The sequence below is a fragment of the Columba livia genome, chromosome 7, assembly GCF_036013475.1.
Source record: "Columba livia isolate bColLiv1 breed racing homer chromosome 7, bColLiv1.pat.W.v2, whole genome shotgun sequence".
Taxonomy (NCBI): domain Eukaryota; kingdom Metazoa; phylum Chordata; class Aves; order Columbiformes; family Columbidae; genus Columba; species Columba livia.
This window is the reverse complement of record NC_088608.1, coordinates 37498881-37512199: the sequence shown is the minus strand read 5'-3', so window position 1 is coordinate 37512199 and position 13319 is coordinate 37498881. Positions and strand designations below refer to the sequence as shown.

The window sequence follows — 13319 nt, the reverse complement described above, 5'->3', positions numbered from 1 at the left end:
GAATACATTTTGGGAGGTCACTAGTAAGAGTTAAAGTATTAGTGGGACAAAAAGTGGTTTGTTATTTTAAAATCATTATTTTGTTACCTGTGTTGTATGTACAGAATACATCTGTCCAGTTGCTGTGGGCGGAAACCAACTTCAGAATTGCATTTAGGAGCCAGTTAAGTTCATTAGTACACTAATGAGGAAATGGAGAAGGTGGCGGCTCAGAATTCTATCAGACTTTTCAGTGTTTTTGAATGTAACTAAAATTTAACAAATCATCTCTTGAAGAGAAGGACTTTTCAAACCCCAAAATATCACCGGTTTAGGAAAAACTGTATCGCTTATGGCTGTGATTGTCTTTGGGGTGAAGAGCCAGGAGTAACTTTGTAGTTCTGTCAGATTAGGTGTGTGTTTTCTGCAGGATCAATTTTTAGAAATGACCACAACGTCGTTTTCTTAGTTTAAATGACTTTCAGATTTCCGTTTGTAAGATCTGTAAGTAGGGAATGAAACAAAATGATTTTTTAAGTGATAGGGCCACTGTGAGTTGAATTGCAATGAGACTGAGTTGGGATTATTGTGTATAAAAAGAAAGGCCAATTCCATTACTCAGTTTCACAATCTGCGTTGGTGCCGTTGAGGGGAATGTGGACTGTGGCATAAAGGCAGAAGTGGGCAGGAGAACACATCAACCTTTTGAACCCATTTTGTCGAATTCTCCTCAGATTCAAGGAATGGCAACACATGCTTGAGATGAGAGCTTCTTACCCTGCTTTAGTGTACGTTTGAAATCAGTTGATCTGTGAATGCACTTAGATTATTAAAGTGTTAGAGGGAGAAAATAGCAATTAAGTTAATGTATAGCTACTATGAGAAAGAAAGTACTGATGATAATGAAGTAACTTTTAAGAACACTTTGTCTTAGATCTGTTCCCTATCAAGCAGCGGATGACAGATGAGATGAGGAACTTGTGGTTTAACCCAAGAAGTGTTAATGACGTGCGGGAGATGTGTGGCGGGGGCTTGGATCAGTTCTAGCCTGGTACAGTCACTTTGGAACAGAGGTGAGAGAGGATTAGAGAAGACAACAGAAGTGTAAAAAAAGCCGCGATGGCCTCAATTAGCGGCGTAACCCTAAAGGATGAGTAGTTGTTTGCCACTCGAAGAAAGTGAAGAAATGTATATCTTGCTGGCTGGGAAATTGTAAAACAATGTTATTTTCTATGATGAGAAAACCTTTGATTTAAAGGTAAATGCATCCAGTGTCCAGCATCAGCTGTACTGCTGGTTCTTCAGCAAGAAGTAGCAGAACAGTGACTGCCAGCTGAGGCATTTTCATTCTCAAGTGCTGACACACAGGATATATCCCTTGGGGACCTTCTCTGAATTCAACTGCATTGAAATATTAAATCAGTTCTAACAAAATTGTTCTGAAAAATCTAATTAGAGAAAACGCTTTTATAGGCGAGAAAAAGAATCCAGAATCTTGGTTTGGATGTGATTTATTCCTGTCTTTGAATGTGCTGAACAAGGCATCCCAGGCGTTTTGTTAGATGCCATTTTGGAAAAGGTTTATGGTTTTTACCGCATCGGGATAATTTATCCTTAGCTCTTGTGTAAGCTTTTTGGTAGTCTCGCTACCTTTCAGCTTTGAAGGCAACAAGAATCTCTCTAGGACTCATAATCCTTCAAGAATGAGCCGCTCGTGGGTAAGCAGGTGACCCCAGCACAACCCTTATGGGAAGTTTCGCTGTCACTAGAAGGGAGAAGAGGGAGAATTACTGAAGGGAAATACTTTCAGACAGTGCAATTCTACCCTTCCTAATCCACACTTTTTATTGCTCCTCTAGATTTTAGTATAAAGGCCTTTGGTCTTTGCATGAGGTACTGCAGGGCAAACCCAGAGCAGCACCAGCGTTCTCTAAGTGGTGGTTGGGAGCCAACATTAGACACCATTTCTCTGAGCGATTTGTGCTGCTCCTAGGTGGGGAAATGCTTCACCAGGAAAATAAAAGTGGCAGGAGAATCATGTCATTGGCACTATCACTGACTAAAATTAATTGATGATGCAGAGCCTTCATAATGATGAAAGGAAAAGGATACAGTTAATCACAAAAAAACAGGAACTGATTTGTAGCTTTGCTTTATTTTCATGTGTTTATACCACGGAAACCAATGGATCCCAAAAAGCATCTTTTGTATATGTGGTTTGGGAATACAGCCTTCGTTAATTAACGCATAATAAAAAATTTATATCGGACTTCCCATAGACTAATCAAGATATCAGGAAATTTATTTTCGAGGAAATTCTTTGATGTTTTGGTCTCTCTTATTTCTCACTAATTGTAATTTTACCCCTTGCTTGCTTCCTTTCCGAGCGCAGAACTGCAGCTGGCCTTCAAAGGTACGTGTCAGTTTGTCCAGCAGAAAGTAACTTGCACGTGTTTACAAGATGTTAAGGAGCTCTTAGTCAGTGTGCAAAATGGATCCTTCACCCTGGATCTTCGGAATAGTAGGGGGGAAAAATAACATGATGGCACAGCAATTGCACTGAGTAAAAGGAGGGAAATTGGTTATCGCAATTGGCAGCAGCATTGATTTGTGTTTCTCGGCACCGCAGCTGGGCTGTAGTTTGGCCTTTAAGTAAAGCTGGACTGTGTTTTGACAGCAGTGTTGAGGCAGTACGGAAGGCGTGTTGTGTACTAAACCATTGAAAATCGCACCATTCAAATGAAATGGCTACACTGGGTATCCTGAGGAGGGCACAGAAGTGGGAACCAAAAAAATTATGTGCAGGGACATGGATGCATTGTTGGGGGCTTTTACTGTTGTGGAACAATGCTGCTTATTTCCGTAAAGCAAAACAGTACTCCAGAATATTACTATAGGAAATCCTAATACATCTGATTACTCATGGTGTAGAGGTTTGGGGTATGTGCAATTAATTGTGCTTGTTGGCATAGTTTTTAAATTATCAGTTATTTGCCATCAGCTGGAAAGATTTATTTATTTCATCTTTCACAGTCTGTGGTCTTGTTAGTCCCCCAGTTGTCCATGCTTTTATGAAATAGCTCCAGAACTTCTGTCACTTTGGTTTCAGCAACGAGTTTGAGCACTGACAATGAATACCTGACGGGCTTCTGTGGTGAAAATGCAATTCCTAAATTACATATGGTACTTTAAAAGAGCTGCTAGTGTGTTTTATACTGACAAACATTAATAACTTCATGAACTAACAGCCCCTGGAGTTCCAGGGACATTTCAAAATGTGAAGTATTTGACTGACTTACAAGTTAAGGTGAAGCTTCTTTTTTATCAGTGTATTTTACTCCCTTGCATTGATCCTTCTTAGATGTACGTTTGAGTTTTGTGTTTATAGTCCCCAAATTTAGGCGGTTTCATTTTTTTGAAGTGTTTTGCATTAACAATTCTAGCTCAAGAATACAGGGTATTTCTAGTGTCCTCAGAAAAATAGCTAGAGTTGAGATTTTATTACAAATGTTGTGCTGATATATTCCAGCCTGGCACTGCACGTTCCCTAGTGGGATCCTCTTGAGCTGAATTTTTTCGTCATTAGTTGCAATGTAATTACTTTTTGATGTAGCGATGTAAAAATAACATAGAACTTATTTTTCCTTGGGTTTCAAGAGTAGGCCTTATTTTTTCGCTGTGAAAAATCTTCCAGGTGCCTTCCTGCAAAGGTAGGTTAACACTGGTAGAAAATAAATTTCCATTTAGGTCTTGTTTTTTGCAAAAGACGAGGAAGATAGCCAAGAAATCCTATTTTTGTCGTAACAGAGGGATTGCATGAGTTTTTAACACCTTGCAGAGCGGTGTTTTCAAATGTCGTTGTGTAGAGCAGGACATCTTACATGATTTCTAAATGAAACCTTCAGTTACAAACTTTGCAGCTTTGGCCTGCAAAATATTCATGTCCTGTTGGCCTTTTCTTTCTTTGCTGTCATCTTTTCCTTGGAAACAAAGGCAGGAATGGGATTATTTTCCAGTGGCCTTGTCTGTGCCATTCCTGTTCAGTCTAATGAAACATGGCCAGCCTAGAAGTCACTGCCTTAGCATAATACCCCGTGAAATGAACATCACCCCATGAAGGGATACACGTATTCAGCTCAAATTTCAATATAAAACTTCAATTTTTGCATTTTCCATTATTTTGTATGTGCACGCTTAAACTCATAACGCTAACCTTGTATTCTGATAACGTGATTTTTCATTTTCTAATCATTTTGTTCTTCATTTTTCCCTCCAGTATTAAAATCTAATTTTTGTGTGTGAAGCCAGTCTGTAAAGTATGATTAAGTTAAATGGATTTAGCTCTTTTAATAATGTAAAACTTAGTTGCAGGCAAACTGAGTCATAAGCATTGTTTTAAAAAATGCTGTGAACCTTAGTATCTGTTTTTTTTTAAGCTTCTATGTACTGTAACATAACCTACTCTAAGTATTAATAATTATAATACATTATAGTGGTTGCCATTAGTGACTGCTATAATTAAGGTTGCAAATCAGTTTCCCATTATAATCCCTTGTTTTCACACAGTCATAACTTGTCAAAACACTACTGTTTGGGATTAAAGTTTTCCATGGTTGTTCTGCTTAGAACCAAATTTGAGGGGAGGAGGGAGGAAAAGGAGTTTAAACCGTCTTCATAGCAAATCCCTGCATGGTCACTGTGTTATAGGATCAAACCGCATAGCAAGGAGGTAAATAGTTGTCATTTCCAGGGACTAGAAAAGCCTAGAAGAAAGCTTAAAGGACAGGCATATTCTGTTTTTCAGTATCCGCTTGCGTAAGATCCCATTTATAGTATTTTGGGTACGACGTGACATTTTATCATATAAAGAGATCAGGTTTTAAGGCAGAATATAAGGGAGTGCTTGGGCAGGCAGAGTTGAAGGATAAGCTTTCAACCCTAACATTCATTTCCTGTGCTTGTTTTATCATCCCCAACATGACATTAGCAACATTTCTTTGCATAGGATTCATTTTAAGAAATGGTGATTGGTTCTTCCCCTCAGCCCTCTGGGAGAGTGTTTTAATTAGTTTCTTGAGATATATGATAATAAACTGAAGTAGAGTTGCCGTATAAATATTACAATTTTTGTTACATTTAGAATTTGCTCCTCCACTAGTCTGTCTGCAAACTGTTGCTACTGTAAACATCTTTCTTTATAAGATGTCGTGAAATACTACGCAGGTTTTCACAGGTAAAATAAAATAAATCATAGCGTAGGAAAAACCATAAAGATCAGTTTTTGGGAGCCCTCGTTGTCTGCAGAGGGTCCTGTGAGTCAACAAGATGTCTTGCAGATAGGAAACTTTCCACATCTGGATTCTTTTTACCCGTTGAGCTCTTTGATCTGAAAACGTTACAACTCTCCTATGCCCCGTGATTTGTCTGGCAAGATGAGTTATTTACAAATGCAATTGCTCTTCTGACAACTCAGTTTCGAGCGTGTAAGTGCCGAGGTCCTGATCTGTAACCCACGAGGACGGCAGGTAGTCCTTTTATTGGTTTCACTGGGCTTTGATTCAGATATGTGGGCTTTGAAGCACCCCAGGTGCATTAGCTAAAAAAAGGCTTTTTACAAACAATTATAATTTAAAGATTTAGGATGCTGTGTGTCTGAAATCATTTGACAGGATTTCAAAGGCTTGTTAATTTAAATACGTTTCTGATCTCTGTGTCTTTTCTTTTATTCCTCCAGTGGCAGATGAAAGCAAAGTTGGTTTGTTGGCCGGACACAAATCGGGTAAGCTGTTCGCCTGTTTTGGAGGACAAATCGGCAGCTTGAAAGTACTATGGGCAGTTAATGAAATGAGCTTACAGAAACCGTGGTGGCTAAAAGAGTTGCAAATGAAGCCGTTACCGTGTATGCACTGACTCCCGGTTGTACGGTGATGAATTGGGGGCTGTTCTTTGGGCAGTGGATGGAGCTGAGACGTTTGCAGGAAGAGCTGTAACTTTTTGGTGCAGATGTTGTGAGCTGAAGATGCCCTTTCAAATAAGGGCAAGTGCGCTGTGTCTTGTGCAGTGTGGCGGCTTAATACACATTTTGAAGAATAGAAATATTTCTTGCTTTTTCTCTTTACTCTGACTTCCACTTCCATTACCAGGAATATTGAAGATAACACTAAAACAATTCTACAGTTAAAAAAAGTCAGAGCTTTTCCTTTCATTGTGCTTGTGCAGAAGAAATAATGCATTTTTTCTTAAACGTTTCAGGCCATATTAAGAAAAACATTTAGTCCATATTGCTGTTGTTACTATACCTGGTTACTAAATGAGTTGCACAAACCATGTGCAACTTGCAGTTCTTGTATTGTAAGAACTTCCAAGCAAGTGTCACCTAAGATTGCGATTTTTCACACGTCACGGAGGAGCTGACATAAGAAACCTTCAACTTTCTAGAAAACTCCAGTTATTCAGCAGCCTCTTCTGATGTTGGAAAACCCTGAAGTTTGAGGCTGCCCCTTTGTACGGTGCCTTTTTCCACTCCTTTGACAGAACTAAAAAGCTGAATTCATGTAAAGGAAGGTCAGCTCTGAGATTCCTGCTTGTTTATGGTATTCCTTCTCCGTGCAGCTGGGTGTCCTCCTTCAGTTCTCTGCTGTGGATTTTCCTTATCTGAAGACCCTCTCCTGAACTTAGGAGACAAATTCTTCTTAAAATTTTCTGGCATCTTTCCTAAGTCTGTGAACTTCTCGGTTTCTCTTTCTGGATCAGGGGGTAGTTCATATGTCTTGTAATGTTATCACTCCTGGGGAGAAGAAATTCTTTCAACATTTTGTTTTGGGAATGTGAAAGCTTCAAAGAAATGATCTTGTCAGCTTGAAGAAGCGAGGAGTGTTGCCCTTGAGATTTTGCCTGTGCAGAAAAATTACTACAAACATTGCAACATCACGCAATTTTCCAAAGATCAGTGGAATTCGCTGCTATCAAAGAATATTGGAAGGAAACCTGGTGAGATCTTAACTCTTTTGCAATCTGTTATTATAGGTACATTAAGCTTTATAGTATCACTTTTAGCAGCATTTGATCTTTCTTCTGTGCACTTCTCCAGATTCTTCAAAACAGGGGCTTTGAAAATTCTTCTGTTTGAAGAAACCTACAAATTTTATATGAAAATGGGGACCTGTGCTTATTGAACTATCGCTTGTTTGCTTTACTTGTCCTTCACAGACCTCTTACATGTACCCAAGATCTTTTTCCTTGACTAAAATATGTGGTCAACAGATGACCTAAGGCGTAGATACAAAGCTCCTACAGCTTGTTTCTTTTTTACCCCTTCAGAATAAAAGGAGCTAGATAACTTCTGAGAGTGTTGGACTGTAAATGATTTTTCTTGGTTCTGTCTACTTTACTCTTCAGTTACTGTTGAAAAATCCTCAGTGTTCCATTTCCTAACTCTTCATAAATAGAAATCAAGCAGCAGTTTCATTTTTCTCATTGTTCCAGTCAAATATTTATTTTAAAGGTTCATTCAAGAACATAGCATTCTTCTTCTCTGGTCCCTTTTTCCTATATGCTTTTTGGAATTCTATATCATCTATGCATCTTGCTGGCATTCAGTCACATCACACGACGTTTGTTTTAACATTGTTCATTGTGCTGCCATCCTCTAGGTACCTTTTTTAGGAACATGCTGAGGGAGACATTGCAGCTTCTTGTGCTGGGAGCAAAACACCGATATTTTCTCATTACAGAATGAAGAGTTTCCATCCTATTCTAGACCTCAGGAAATTAAACATATTTCTCTACAGAATTAATTATCAGCTGCTAACAATCCATGCAATTATCCCGTCTCTCCTTCAATACAACTTTTTCTGTGAAATACTCAGTTGAGTAATTCTCTCTAGGGAAATATCCTTGCTGTTCCTTCTGGGGCAGTGGCTCTTCAAGCATTTAGTCTCAGCTTTTGGTATAGCTACTGTATCCCTCGCATGTTCCATGTTACCGAGCAGCAGCAGGAGTTAGTAGCGTGTATTCATTTCCAAAAGCTCCATCACAGTTCTGCAGAAGACCAAGGCATTAGAAGGATCTGTAGCTGTAGCCCCATCTTTCTGTCTTTCTATATATTGCACCCACAAACACCAGTTCCCTTATTTTATTTTCCTTAGGAAGTAGATTTGATTTTTAGAAGCATTTTTAGAAGCTATTTTTATTTTTATTTTTTTCTGAAATGCTTCTTTTTGTGTTGTGATTTACTGCTTAGAACACTTTTAGTATGTATTGACTGTCTGCCGAGGTCTCTGCTGACACAGCTCTTTCGGATGATGCAGTGCTGGAGAAAACCTGATGAGTCTTTCTTTATGAGCTCTGACATATTAATTAGCAAAATGGGCAAAAAAAGCTTTCCTATTTTTATTTTAATGTCACTAGACCATACTTTTGGCTGGGGTTGTGTTTCGAGACAGCTTTGAGATGAGATGAAGATCTTATTTTCTTGCTGGCTGCTATGTGAGGAATATGTGACTGGGTTGTGGGTTAGTATTGGCAACACTGAATGATACAGGGGTTGCTCTGTTGTTACCAAGCTGAACTTGAATTAATTCTATATGGCATGAGATAGGATTAGGACCTGAGTAGGAAAAAGCCCATTGGGATAGTTTTTAGGATGCTTCTGCCCCTTACTGTTAATTTTGCTGACAGTGTGGATACCAGGTTCAACCTGTGGGTATTACTAGTGTTCTGGGAAAGAAGGCTAGAAGAGGCAGGTGTACAGCTGAATCCTACAAGGTCAGGGCTGTACTGAGGTCTGAGTGCCGACGGGTCTGGTAGACCTCCAGTTTGTACTGATTTGGGGTTAAACTGGGATTCAGGTTGGCACTGGAGATAGTTTGGAACAAGGCAGGTTAAAGGTCTTGGTGTATCTCTGTATCCTTTGACGCTAGGACATTAAAACATTTTTACTGAGATTTCATTAAGGCTAGGACAAGGATCAAGGTTATGGTTTAGGACTCAGGAGTGGCTGAAAAGTTAGGCCCATTGGTAGATTTTATATGACCCACTGGAATAGGGTGTGGAAATTGCAACAGATGAAGCTTCATCACCATCAGGAAAGGCTCTCCAGCCTGTTGTGGAAGCCATGGATGCATCAGTAGCTGAAAGAAGTCTACAAGATGCCAAGGTTGCACCCACACCAGTGTAAGCTGTGTGTCCCCTTTCATGCTGAGCCTCTGCTATAAGATGGCTACAGGTTCCCTCAGAAGCTGTGCCTGGCATATTCTAATTCCTCAACCACTTCTAGGAAGTGCTTGTGGGAGCAGAAGAACTGTTATAACACTTTATAGCATAGAAGATTACATTCTGGTAAGCTCATGTGCCCAGCTACTGCTAAATTTGCAAATATAAACGTAACCTGTGACTTCAAGAACTCAGGTTAGTTTTTTTCCAGGGACAAGATAGGATCTGGTGCAAGGAGAATCCAGTGTGTTAATGTTTGTTCTGGTGAAAGTGGAAATAAGGGGTAGGCCGAGCTTATTGCTGCTGCAATTTGAGTTCAGACTTGCACGGACAACACTGGAGAACATTTCTTTAGGTTTCTTTGTTTGGTTGTGGTTTTTTAAACTGGAAGAATCATGCAAAGGTTGAGCTATTGTAACACCAGCAAAATCCAGTACCTATGCATGCTTATGTGGCACAAAAGGCTTTCTGTTAATTGAGGATCTTGTTGGGGGTTAATTGTGGGGTTAGGAAGGACTGCAGAACGCTTAGTGGATACTGCTGGGCTTGTTTGAGAATGAGACCAGTGCTGCTGTATCATGTTTGGCTTCTTTTTTTGCTTTTGATTTGCAGGTAACACAGTTATGTCAAGGAGGTGCGTAGGGAAGTGGTGTTCTCTTTGTCTCATGCCAGATCTCATAATTCTGTCAAACAAGCCTTCTCACTGCTGTAGATGTCATTAAAGCTGAGCTTTTTAAAGGGGGCATTGGGTTTAGTACTGAGTTCATAAGGATTTATATAGTAACTAGATCTACAGTCAAAAAGCCCCATGTAAATGGCTGAGCTGCCTGGCTTGTCCAAACAAGGACCTTGCCACTGTCTAACTGAAAGCATGTGGCATACAGAATCTGACACTTGTCTTGGCATTTGTGAGAGGAGAAAAAGGTTGATCTCAGTTCATTTTATTTCTCTTTGATAATAAGAATGTAATACTTGGCCGTGTCAATCATTCTCGCAAGCACAAAGAGGAATTGCCTACTCTGCAGGCTGCAGTGTACATTGGCAATACCGCTGTAACCCAGCCTAACCTGTGGATCTTGGCTTGGGTTCTGGGGGCGAGCAAACCATGGCAGAACTGGCAGCCGTGCAGCATCATTTTCCTTTCGTTTAGACACTGGTGCTATTTCAGTTTGAGTGACACAAAACCAAATGCAAGCATCTTGCTACGATGCTTCAATACACCGCATGCCATGTGCCTCTTTAGCCTTCGAATCATTAAGCTACGGGTTAAGTTTGATGCTTTATTGCTGGGAATATTTTTGCAAGATTTTCATTCTTTTCCCTTCACTTTGTGCTTCTCTCCCTGGATGATTCTTTTGTTGTGGTGGTGTTACTATTATCATCAACTTTGGTTATGATTCTCCAAGCAAAATGTTATTTTAACCTTATAGTTGCAAATGTTGTCATCCAAGAATCTGTATCTTGGATTATATGATATATGATATACATGCGTGATGATTTGAAATATGATATATATAGATATATGATATATATGTGATATATATATATTATAGATACACACACATACATGATTATATGAGATATATATATATGATATACATGCAGCTAAGAAACAAAAAACAAGATTCCTTTTTCCTGCAGGTCACTGACAGAAATCATTTACTTCTATACTGAAGTTTGCTAAGGTCTACAGTCAAAGATGTTACATTGGATCTATTATATTGTTGGGTTTATCGGAATTTCTAGTCCAGAAGTTAAAACACTTGGCTTTCATTCAGTCTCTGCCTACTGTTGTGATCTTTTGTTGGTTGTTTTTCCCTTTTTAACACGTGTAATGGTTTCCACGTTATAGGTTGTTCTAACGGTTGGTTAGAGCGTTGTCTAACACTGCCTAGTTGCACAAGAACCAGCCTGTGCTGTGCCCAGGCCTGTGGGAAAGGACAGCACAATACTGAGCTGCTGGGGCTGCAGGATTATTTCATGTCTTAGTGGTGAAAGGAATCTGTAGGAATAAATGCAGAGCCTCCAGCTTTCATGAGCAGACTCTTAAGAGTTAGTGTTGAGAAAAACGCTCTTTTAATTTCATCTGGTATTTAGAGTGCTGAATATCAAGTATAACTGGTTAGTTGGAAAAGCTTTCATTTGTCTGTTGGAACTTCATGTATTTTAACCCGTCTGAGATAGGAAAGTGTATTGAAACAAAAGGAAAAAAAAAAACCCACCTTGTCAGGTTCTTTCTTTTTTGCAAGAGAAGCTCAAACTGGACATTCCAGATATTGATGATTTTTAAGAGAGTATTAAAAATGGGGCCAGTGCAACAATCTCTGCTCTGGCCTCTTCCCCCCCAGTTGTATGTGTTTTCTGCTTTAGAAATTGGATTTTTCACTGACTAAGGAAAAAGAAGGCCAGGCACTTATCAGTCCTGTGCTTCAGACAATTATTCTAAATTAACAGAACTTGCTGTATTGTTGAATTTGAGTGAAAAGCAATTTGTTCATCAAAACCTCTTTGGAATGCCAGGCTGGCAGTCTAGTCTCTCCATTCCCCGTGCCTGCCAGGCCTGCGAGGCTGATCCCCAGCTCTCCTATATAACCCAGTTAGCGGTGGTTCTTCTCTGTGCAGAGAAACACACTCTCATTTTTACTCTGAGAAGCATCACTTCATGCCCCCAGTAACTCACCAGCTGTAACTATTCCTTTGACAGCTTCTTTTTTCTTGGTTTTGAAGACTTTATTAGCTGTGTGATGATGATTGTCGTGACCCCTTTTTTGTTAGGTCCTGAGAAAGTCATCTGTTGGTAAAACCCCCTCGCTTGAGGGTGCGGTTTGATGTTACCACGTTGATCTGAAAGCTCACTGCTGCCAAAAGGAGCAGCCTCAGTCCCCACACCTCCTACCCACAGCTGCCTGCTTCCCATTACTGCTTGTATTGCAGTCCCACAGCTTCACTGGTGACATGGTGTAGAGCTGAACCAGCCGAAAACTCCAGCGAGACAGACAGAAGTGAATAGTGCTGGGTTTAAGACAAGCTTGCATGCCAGTGGAAGGGAAGCTCAGCAACTGGAGACAGCTGTCTATTAAATCACCTTATCAAACCATACCCTTATTAAATTCAGATGGCAAACATTGATTTATGTTCTTTATTTTTTTAAGATTATTTTATTTGCCATATATTAAATTACTTTCCCAGCGGCAGGAGCAGGGAATTAAAAATGGCAATAAACCTTTGCAAACTGAAGAAGAGCATCCCTGCTGTCTCATTCTTGAATTGCAAGAATCTTCTCTTAAATCACTTATTCACTTTGATTTTATGAATTCTTTGTGTTCTGCGACTGACTCTTAGCGCGCATTGTATTCCGATGTGGCAGAGCAGTGCCCATTGATCTTTCTTTGAACTGCAGTCATTAAAGTGAGCAGATCTGATCTGCTGAGGACAAAAACAAACTTGCAGGAGAAACCCTTTCCCTCGGTGTTCTTGTGTGAGATGTAGGATCTAGAGCAGAGCTCAACACAGACCAACTGCAGCGCAGATAGAAATTCAAGGGTTTGCGACTGAGGTTTTATAACATGGCGTAGTTGATTTAGTGTCTTGCTGTCACCTGAAGAGGATCCCACGATACCCTCTTGTTCATAAACGCCTCGCCACATGTTTCTGCCCCCCTTCTCTCTGTGCCAGCGTGATTATTCCTGTAATTCTGTGATGAGCTGTTGCGGGGAGCTAACCTGGCAGAAAAGATAATTCTACAACAAAAAAGAACAGTATTCTTCTGGCTTAGCCAAAGGAGCAAGAAAAAGGGAGTTCAGGAGAAGAGAAGAATGATTTTCTAACTGACAGTTTTTGATGGCGGGATCAGCCTGAGCTGAAGGAAGTTGCCTGGGGTGGAGGGGGTAGACAGACACATCTGAGGGAGAAAGCGTGGATGAAAGGAGATTTGTGGATCTTCAGAGACGTCTTTGTGCTGAAAGAAAGGAAGTAGGGGAGCAAGTCTGAGTCTCTGTTTTTTTGTCCTGAAGACTGAGCTGAAAGTGAGTTTCCGAGTGGTTTGTTTAATGGGCAGCGAAAGTTGGTTTTGTGCATTTTTCACTGCGTGGTGTTACTTGCTGTTAAAGGCTATGGCTGTCTTCTGG

General features: G+C 40.0%; 1 protein-coding gene across 6 annotated transcripts in view; it reads left to right on the top strand.

Moving 5' to 3' along the window:
- Nucleotides 1-13319, top strand: part of PARD3B (par-3 family cell polarity regulator beta) — a 358197-nt gene that overhangs the window by 193581 nt on the left and 151297 nt on the right. For 5 of the 6 annotated variants that reach the window (XM_065069463.1, XM_065069460.1, XM_065069465.1 and 2 more), the window contains one exon: nt 5714-5758. The exons of the other annotated variant lie outside the window; for it this stretch is intronic. In XM_065069463.1, coding sequence (XP_064925535.1) covers nt 5714-5758 — 45 coding nt within the window. The remainder of the gene's footprint in view (nt 1-5713; nt 5759-13319) is intronic. 6 annotated transcript variants of the gene reach the window in all.